General features: G+C 40.2%; 1 protein-coding gene across 1 annotated transcript in view; it reads left to right on the forward strand.

Moving 5' to 3' along the window:
• The window catches only part of LOC123978454 (neuroligin-4, X-linked-like), a 153436-nt gene that overhangs the window by 120568 nt on the left and 22127 nt on the right, over window positions 1-10741 (forward strand). Inside the window, exon 4 of the mRNA XM_046061679.1 lies at window positions 2282-3071. Coding sequence (XP_045917635.1) covers window positions 2282-3071 — 790 coding nt within the window. The remainder of the gene's footprint in view (window positions 1-2281; window positions 3072-10741) is intronic.

Consider the following 10741-nt stretch of genomic DNA (forward strand, 5'->3'; position numbering starts at 1 on the left):
AGGTTTTCTGGCTCTGGAGCTGTGGAGTCTGGATCTGTGGCTGCGGGTCACCTGCTGCCCCCGTGTTCCTGCTCGACACCCTCTGCTGCAACGACTATTGTTACTAGTCCTATTGTTATTATAATCATTAACATTACGACTGTTACCATTAACACTACTATAAATATCTGTACCATTTTTCATTTAGTCTATAGCAACATCACCTTTACTGTCTGTACCTCTGTGTGTATATTGTGTAGGCTGCCTCCTCTCTCTCTCTCTCTCTCTCTCTCTCTCACCCCAACCGGTCGAGGCAGATGGCCGCCCACCCTGAGCCATGGTTCTGCTCGAGGTTTCTGCCTCTTAAAAGGAAGTTTTTCCTTGCCTCTGTCGCCTAGTGCTTGCTCTTGGTGGGAACTGTTGGGCTTCTGTAAATAGCATCATAGAGTACGGTCTAGACCTGCTCTTTTATGAAAAGCGCTGTGAGATAACTGTTGTTGTGATTTGGCGCTATATAAATAAAATTGAATTGAATTGAATGGATAATAAATAATAACTACTCTAATAATAATTTCTAAATTTAACTAAATTAAAGTGCCTAATTTTGTTGAAAAAAATTGAAATAAAAAGTGTAGCTTGAAGTGATGAAGTGTAGTCTTAACCAATTTTATAATAAACACTCAACATATCATAACAAATGAACAGCTGTAATGCCTCCTCTTCTCTTTCATTTCCTCTTGCAGAGCTACCACTTTCATACTTTCTCTTGTTCAGTGAGAAACGTGAGCTCTAGTTTGTCCTGCCAGCTAGCATTGGAGGTCTATGAGATACTCTGGTTTTGAACTGCCCGTGGGAGGAATGTACATGTAAGAATCTGTACATTCTTGATTAAAAGCCATGTGAAATCTCTTTTCCCTTTCGTCTCCTCAATTCGTGTGTGTTTCCAAAACGTCTCTGGTGAATCTCGCGGACTCGACTCGCAAGCATAGGAATGCACAGATTTGATTGGCTGAGCAGCGTCACATGAGACGATTGGAGCACATGCGATTGATCTGTGAGTTTCCTGGTCCGCTAAACTACTACAGTAAATGCTAGAAAAGCTGGTTAAAATAGAAACGCTCCATCAAGAGGCAGTAAGTCTCAATAATAAATCGGCTGTAGGTCGGCGGTCCGGAGAGGACAGCGGCTAGGTCCGGATCCGGACCGCGGTCCACCTATTAGTGACCTCTGTTCTAGTGTATTGTGGCAGCAATACTGTGGCAGCAGTATTGTGGTTTGTTCATTAGGGACACAATCATCCTTTTATTTGCCTTGAAATGTTTTTTTCCTGGTATGACAAGAGATAGAGGTTAAGAATATGTGTTTGACTGGGCTTCTCTCAGTGATATGTGTAGATTAAACAAGACTGAATACAGTATACATTTTTTGAGGATAACTACCAAGGTAGGGATGCCCTCATATGATTTGTTGGAACAGAATTGTCCATGATACACATGAATAGGTTACTCCATTAAGTGGAACCTTAATAAGCCAAAACTGATCACACCGTTTTCTGTTGTGCTAAATTCATTTGCTGCAATGAGCAAATATTGCATAAAGCTACTATTGATACCGTGCCACTTCATGTATACTTCAAAATATATATCTATATGATTGCAGTGGTGCTTCTTTACTGTGGAAGCAGAAGTTGATATTGATATGTTTGTGGTTAATCATTCAGTACCCATAAATTTGATATAATATTTTACCAATTCCCAATAAACCATTTAATTTTAAACTGTATGCAATGCTACTGTACTATCACAGGAAGACGATCACACAGACAATCAGCCAGACAGCTACTGAGACACCAGTTTGCATGCTAGATTGTTAATTAGCTAGTCAGCTGTAGCACATAAAATATTTTAAAAACATATCTGCAAATGTCATTTTGGTCAGGTTACATGCTGGTGTGGTCCTTATTCCTCAAAACTGTCTGCTCAGTTATAAGCTACAGCACAAGCTTGTTCACATTGTCCGTCTGTTTTCTGGTCAGCGCTCAGCCTGTCAGGACTTAACTATCAGACACAAACCTTCAGATGTTGAAAGGAACATTTCTGATATGGCTCCAAAGACCATTTTTACATCCTTTTAATGATAAAAAATGGTAAAAATCACATTGACATTAAACACAGAATACAACATAACTGTTTCCAAGCAGAAAAATTATGCATTTTACCTAACATGAAGCATAAACTCTTTGCTACAAGCATTTCTGTAGGTGCCTATGTGTGTGTTCTACTAATACCAGCTCCAATCTCAGATCTGTTCCAGAAAGCTATCATCCAGAGTGGCACAGCACTATCCAGCTGGGCGGTCAACTACCAACCTGCCAAGTACACGCGAGCCCTGGCTGAAAAGGTGGGCTGCAACATGCTGGACACCATCGACCTGGTAGAGTGCCTGCAGAACAAGAATTACAAGGAGCTGATTGAGCAGTACATCACACCTGCAAAGTACCACATTGCCTTCGGGCCTGTGATTGATGGGGATGTCATCCCGGATGACCCCCAGATCCTCATGGAGCAAGGAGAGTTCCTTAACTACGATATCATGCTGGGCGTCAATCAGGGTGAGGGGTTTAAATTCGTAGATGGCATCGTTGACAGTGAGGACGGGGTATCTGCCAATGATTTTGATTTTGCTGTGTCAGACTTTGTGGATCATCTCTATGGCTACCCAGAGGGCAAGGACACTCTGCGTGAGACCATCAAATTCATGTACACAGATTGGGCAGACAAGGAGAACCCAGAGACCCGGCGCAAGACCCTGGTGGCTCTGTTCACTGACCACCAGTGGGTGGCGCCAGCTGTGGCTACAGCTGACCTCCATGCCCAGTATGGCTCGCCCACCTATTTCTACGCTTTCTACCATCACTGTCAGAGCGACATGAAGCCCAGTTGGGCCGACTCAGCCCACGGTGATGAAGTACCGTACGTGTTTGGAATCCCCATGATTGGCCCCACAGATCTCTTCAACTGCAACTTCTCCAAGAATGATGTGATGCTGAGTGCCGTCGTCATGACTTACTGGACAAACTTTGCTAAAACAGGGTGAGTGCTCTCTTCCTTTGTCCTTATCTTTCTAGTGTTTTTATCCATGCAAAGCCATCATTTGTATGATAATCAATTCAAACCCTAAATGAGATACATAACCCTTAGCATTTGCATTTGCATCTAAAATTGCTCCCCTTCTTCCTAGATTCATCACCCAGACAATCTGATTAAAATACATACTGATGGAATCAGTACAACTTCCACTTTACGCTATCAATTGAGAATAAATTAGCTCATCAAGAGTGCATTTCATAATTTCAGACCTTGCTTCATAATGATCATCTTTCAGTGTTTCTCATATTAAAAGTAATCCAGTGATTGTTGTCTATAAGTGCAAGGTTCAAGGCTCAATTTCTTCATCCATAAGATCATGGCAATTACAGTGCTCCCACCCTAATCAACCAATGCTTATTACTAGGGATGGGACAAGACTCTTAGTTAACGAGACGAGAGACCAGACATGATATTGAATTCATGAGATGAGACAAGATTTTAACACTATTTTTAAGAAGTCTTCAATGCTGAATTATATGAATATTTTGAACATTAAACACTTAATTTTATACATAAAAATATGTTTCTCCTATCGATCAACTTTTCTCATCAAAGATCATCCCTGCTTAGTCAGCATACATGCAGGCCTTTGGTGCCTTTGTTTTTAGGAAGTAACCTCTATAAATGTACATGTGGCACCTTTTCACCTCAAATTACAGAATATGCACTAGATACTTCAAAGATAGATTGAACAAAATATTTTGTTATGATTAGTGAATCAGAGATTAACTCATGGGTCAAAGAGATCAAGTGGAGGTTAATAAAACAAGTTAAATCCTCCTCTGGTACTGCGGCAGTGCTGGATTTGATCAGAGGATTTGCTTGCTCTTTATATTTCGATCACGTTTTTTGTTTCACGCATCTTGAGATTAGGTATTAGGGTGTTTGCAACCCAGTCATACTGAAAATTCACTTTAAGGTGAATAAATACAATCTTGATCAGCTTTATAGGCTGGAGCATTCCCTCTCCTGCTCTCTGTTTGGCTCCCGTCCAGTTGATGCCTGATCAGTGGTGGACTGGCTGCCTTATACACGTTTTGGCAAGGTGCTTTTCTCTTGCTTCTTCTTTCAGTGTGCTGCCAATAAAGCAGCTAGCAAGAAAGTGAATTAATTACTGGGAGTGTGGCCATTTTTCAACAAGTCTCTCCCATTCTTTGGAAAGTCTCAGAGCAAAAGAATTTGGCAGTTTAGAAGCACACGATATCATTGAGTGTTGCTGTGGATGTTTGGTCTGGGTATGGGTGTGCTGGTGCTATTATTCTGTGGTATTAATAATGTGCTATTACTATTCATGTGAGATTTGCGTTTGATTTGCAGACACCCAAGATTTTTAAGACTAATATATTGGTTATAAATTGATAGTATGTACATGCCATAGTGGTAAGAAGCCAAAAGAATAGTGCTGAACAGGGACATGGCAAGGATTTTAAAGGTCCCATGGGTCTCAGCTTGACACACTATATGAATAAACACACTCTTATTAAGATTTAACCAATTTAATAATAATCTGGATAAAGCCACCAAGTTCTTAAAGGGATTCCAGCACAGACAAAGGAACAAAGACATATAATACACACATGATATAGCTGCAAGCAGCAATTCACGGGTTCAAACCTTTTTTCGCACTAGGGACTTAAATAATATCATACATGTGGTTTAACATTGTTGTGAAACACATCCTGCAAGTTTTGTAACGATTAAACAGGCATTTTCTAATCAATAGCTTAATTTCTATGATTCCACATCCAGTTATTATCCAGCATTTATAGCGCCTCCTAGTGGTCGATTTGAACAAGACTTATAGTGTATGTGTGAGGTCTTTATGTAGACATTTCCTGGAAGTTTTGTGTGGATTGGACAAACAATTTGTATTTTGTAGCCTGAATTAGCGTTATATCACCTGCAGTTTGTTTGCATTTATAGCGCCCCCTGGTGTTCAATTTGAATAAAACTTTCAGGGCATGTGAAACATGTTACTTATGAGGACATATCCTAAAAGATTTGTGATGATTGGAGAATAAATATGTGATTTATTGTGAAATTTGTGTAATGCTAAGCACCTTTCTTGTGCTTGTAGCGCCCCCTAGTGGCGTATGTACATCACATGTGCTTTATACAACTTTTAATAGGCTTGATCCAATGATGATTCACTGAAAATTTGGTGGCAATCGGAGTGGTCTAGGAGGAGATGTCAAAAATGTATTTTTCAAAAAATTCAAAATGGCGGAAAATTTTTCTTGGCAGACCTTAATGGTCCTCGAGGCTTTTTTGTAGAGCACATTGAGCTGGACCTGTGTGAAAAATTTCATGTCAATCAGACTTACGGCGTGAGGGGTGTGGCCTTTCAAAGTTTGCATTTTTAAGCCTTATTTACTGTGCCACCATTTGGCTGATTGGGTTTATATTTCTGTGGAAGCACATGCACACCATTTCCAGTTATTCCCCCAAGTTTCATGTTTCTAGCTCATTCCAGCTCACGGGAATTTGAGCTGTAACTAAAACAGACAAACATAGATGGGTTCTACCGCTTCGCAGTTTGAACCCTAATAAAGCTGCAAGCAGCGTTGGGCAGGCCCCCGCACATGTAGAGTGTCGAGGTGTGAGGCGGCCACGTTGCAGATTCTGGAGCTCTGCCAGTGTGGCTGTGAATTTGCCACGCGATTCGGATGCTGCACTAAGGTGTTTATCATCACTTCCCCTTCCCCTTGTGTCCCCTTTGTGGCGCTACATAGCACTTCGCACTATGACTATAACTGAACATGTAGATGTGTTGGGGGCGGAACTGTTATCAAGCAAGTAAAGTTTGGTGCAGATGTGAGCATGTACACTGAAGTTACAACAACTTACTCTTTCAGGGCGAATCATCGATTTTGGACGCCACGCCACGAGAACGCCGTTTCACGAAACTCACTGTACAAATTTTAATTGTCAGTGGGATTAGACTAGGCAGCGAAAATCTGAAATCGGTCGGACTAATTCTCTAGCAGGAGTTCGTTAAAGTGTGTAAATCATCCAAAAAGTGACCATGACATTCAAAATGGCCGACCTCCTGTTGGGATTAGGGCATCGCTCCAAGAGGCTTTTTGGTACGTCTGAACACAGAAATTTCATACATGTAGGTGAAACGTGTGGCGGGGGCTGCTTGGTTAAAAGTCACTTCCTGTTGCCAGCTGGTGGCATTATGACTATGGGTGTATGTTGGCATATACATGTGTTCAGGGGTGTAACTCTTATTAAATGTGTAAAACTTTGTACAGATCTGAGCATGTACAGTCGAGTTACAGTTACAACTTCCGGTGTCATGGCGAAGCGTGGAAGCTGCCACGCCACGGCCACGCCCTTAACCGAAAACTCACAAGTTTTACAACATGGCCTCATCAATGTGTCAAGCGTTTTCTTGGACATTTTTGAAGTTGATATGTCCAGTCTTCTAGGAGTAGTACATTACAGCGTAAATTGTGTCATTTCCTGTTGCCAGCAGGTGGCGCTATGAATTTGAGTGAATACTGGCGTATTGATGTGTTCAGGGCGGGACTCCTATTATACATATAAAATTTGGTGCAGATGTGAGCATGTAGATTGAAGTTATAACAACTTCCTGTTAAATGGTGAATCATCGATTTTTGACAGCACGCCAAGGCCAAACTGGTTAACTGATAATAACTGTCTGTACGTCTTTTAATCGTCAATGGGTTTAGACTGCACAGCGAAAATTTGAAGTCAATCGGACTAAATCCCTAGGAGGAGTTTGTTAAAGTAAGTGTGTAAATCGCCAAAAATGACCATTAAATCCAAAATGGCCGACTTCCTGTTGGGTTTAGGCAATGGCTCCAAGAGGCTTTTTTGTACGTCTGGACATGATACACGTACCACAGAAATTTTGTACACGCAGGTGAAACTTTGCCCAGGGGCTGCTCTGTAGGGGGCGCTAGCAAGCCCATGCACGAAACCCATAAAATACAAAATTTTTCGCCATACCTGAATTATGTGCAAAGTTTGGTGTTTCGTGTATGTTTATGCCCCCAGAATTGAGGTTGCTTTGCAGAAAAAAGAAAGAAAGAAAGAAAAAAAAATCCCTTCAGTTTCAATAGGAACCTCGCACGGTTCAGGACATTCTTACTGTGATGGACTATATTAATGTATGTTTTGTAATGCAATTTTCACAAAATCTGCTTCTATGTTTTCCTTTGCAGGTGTTTTTGATGCTGCTTCCCACTGTGCTTGCTCACACACACACACACACACACACACACACACACACACACACACACACACACACACACACACGTGCTACTGCTGAGCCTGGGCAGTTAGATACAGAAAGGAACACATACACTCAGAGCTATAGAGTTTTAACACTGTGATCCTAACTTTACACTATAAAATAACACTTTAAATGAGGAAAATGTAGACTACCATTGCTCTAGTAATTAATGATAAAAATTTAGGCTATAATGCTCCAAAATAATTCACAACAACGAATAGTTCGTTTCTGCTCCACAGTGCTGTCACGTGACAAATGAATGACTCAAACCTAGAGACCAGCGGCGTTGCTAGACATAAAGCTCTACTAGGGCACAGGCCCCCATATCCCTCATGTAAATATTTGATTTATTTTTGATAGAAGTGTATGAAATGTCTTAGTATATACCTTACCATCTATGGAACATCCAAAGTGACAGAACTGAATGAAAGAATAAATAAATAAATTGGGAAATAAATGCAAGAAAGAATTAATGAATAAAAGAATAAATAAATAAATGGGGAAATATATCAAAGAAAGAATGAATGAATAAAAGAATAAATAAATAAATGCAGAAATATATCAAAGAAAGAATGAATGAATAAAAGAATAAATACATACATTTGCTTTTGCCTTTCCCCAAGGAGACCTATTGTCATTGCTTTTCCCTTAAGAGACCTATTGTCACTGCTTTTTCCTTACAGACCTATTGTCATTGCTCATTCCTTCCTCTTCCTTAACTGTCAATCAACGTGTTGTGGCCCGCCCACTAAGTCAGGTCGAGCAGCCGATGACTGATACTATCTTCAGTGTGGATATGCTGTCCTTGGAAGAGTGTAATGATTGGTAGAAAGTTTAGAAGGAGTTATGCTGCATTCAAGACCGGTCGGAACTGGGATATTTCCCAGTTGAAACTTCCGACTTCCCACATCAAAGCATTCCAGGTGCATGGTGGTACATGACACCGAAAGTGAACGAAAACCATGGCTAACTGTGACAACATGTACACACAGTTGCACCCTCAGCAGTGTTTTAGGTGTTAATAAAAAGGATGGCAGTTTAACTGCAACAACTTAATATAACATAAATAGCCTATAGTCACTAGTTAAATGTTCAGTGTATAATATATCTGAGGATCTATTGACAGAAATGCTATATAATATCCATAACTGTGTTTTCAGTGGTGTATAAAGACCTTGCATAATGAACCCTTATGTTTTTAATACCTTAGAACGAGCTATTTATATCTACATACACGAGGCACCCCCTGCTGTGGAGGTCGACATATTGTGTCATCATGTTTCTACCGTAGCCTACAGCGAACAAACAGCGCTTTCGTCACTACCTTGAAAGAGAAGCAGCAGAAGAAGTAGGAGCAAGAGCAAGAAGAAGTTGTACGTTTCTAACTACTAGGTAGTAGTAGAAGCTCTCCTTTATTAGTAGTGGAATTTTGGACAAATGGAGGACCACAGCTATTATTTAGCACAAGAGCTGACGGAGGGTGAATTTGCTTCGAAGAAGCGAAAGCATGATGAAGCCAGACTTATACGGGAGCGACGCAGGCAGAAATCCTGTGTGTGTGTGGCTTTTCCCAGATGGAAGGGTCTAATGAGGGAAAAATGTTTTCAAAGCGACACCGAAGTTGCCAGTTTTCTGATGCACAGGTAAGGTATTCCAACTTTAGCATTGCAAATGAAAACTTGTTTGATAATGTTAGCATTAGCCAGAAGCTAGCCATAGACACCGTGAGAAATGACTTTTCCCTTGTCAGTGGTGTAAAATATGTAGTTGGATAGTTTCATGTGGTTCTTCTCTCTCGCTGTGTTATGGCTTTGCTATGTGGGGAATGTGCTGGTTACGTTCGTGAGACAATCAGCTGATTAGTATTATTGACTGCAAAACAGTAAGTTAGCCTACAGCTAACAGCTCATATTAGCCAGCTAAACATTTACTACCCTATTAGAAGAAATATGTAACGTTAGTTGGATTGTTATTTCGAAGGTTGTTCTCCAGCACTTCAGCTTCGTTTAGTGGACAGAAATGTGTCTTTTGTGTTTGTGAGACAATCAGCTGATGATTACAATTAGCTAAACCGTAACATTGCATGGAGCATGGTGGCTCAGATTAGCAAGCTAAATGTTTACTGCCCTGGGGGAAAACATTTATTTTTACAGCTAACAGCATTATGATAACAACACTGCGTGCTTATCAAGTGACTAATTTTGCTTATTGTCAGAATTTACATTAAAAACAACGTATTTGTTTGTATTGCTTCTAGGGTGCATACAAAGGTTACCACAAACTCAAATTATGGCACTCAGTACTTATTTGTGTTATATTATATTGTAGAGCACCCTTGATCCTCACATGACTATGGCTTTGTAAACTTACCCATGATGTGTTTTATAATGGACTGTGGTACAGAAACAGGGACATTTTTACACACTCTTCGCTTACGTTTTCCATGTTGTCTGTTGGTGATCATACTTGCACTAGATGTGATAGTTTTTGGGATATTCAATTTATTAGGCAAGATGAGCAAACCCTACAAAGATGTAACACATTGTGGATTACAGTACAGTAATGTATTACAGTCATGTAGCACTTCATTTATTGAGGCTGCTGCTGTTTCTCCAGCTACGAGACAGGTCCTGCAGCATCGACTCCCTTGAAGAGAAAACCTTTGCAAGTCCCAGCTCCAGCATTGGTGCTTCTAGTGGAACAGACCGGTAAGTCATGCATAACAATATATTAATTTTGTCCTAATAGCTTTGATTAGAAACATGAACTTTATGATTAGTGTGTTATTTTATTTTTGGTCTATATCTACTGTTGAATATGTGGGATTTACACAACTTGCTCTGGTTATTCTTTACAGAGATGAGCATCTTGATGTCATTCCCGAAGCCACAGAAATTCAGGGCCTTGAACAAAGGTAACATGTACACTTCATAACTTTTAGCCCTGTATTGCTTTTCTCCAAATGTTCATAAGATATATTTGTAATATGTTTTTTGCAGCTTACATGACATGAGCATTGTTGAGGAGGACTTGGAGGAAAATGTTTTCAATGACCCAATGAACAGTGTATAAGTAGCACTTCCTAATTACATGTATTATTTTTCAGTGATATTATTTGAGAACTTGTTTTTATTATGTAAAGAATTGATTGGGCAGATAAAGCTTCATCTTACTCCCTTGAAAGAGATGATGGACAGAATGGTTTCAGCTCTGATGAAGAGGATCTTCCACCGATTTCTATACGGTGTGTTATTTGTCAGTCTCAATTTGCAATTGTTTTGTGGTGTTTGTTTACTACAGATTTTTGTGCCTCAATAGAATGGGTGGAGCACTGAAGAAAGCACACTCT

This window comes from Micropterus dolomieu, linkage group LG01 (assembly GCF_021292245.1).
Source record: "Micropterus dolomieu isolate WLL.071019.BEF.003 ecotype Adirondacks linkage group LG01, ASM2129224v1, whole genome shotgun sequence".
In the NCBI taxonomy this organism is placed as follows: Eukaryota; Metazoa; Chordata; class Actinopteri; order Centrarchiformes; family Centrarchidae; genus Micropterus; species Micropterus dolomieu.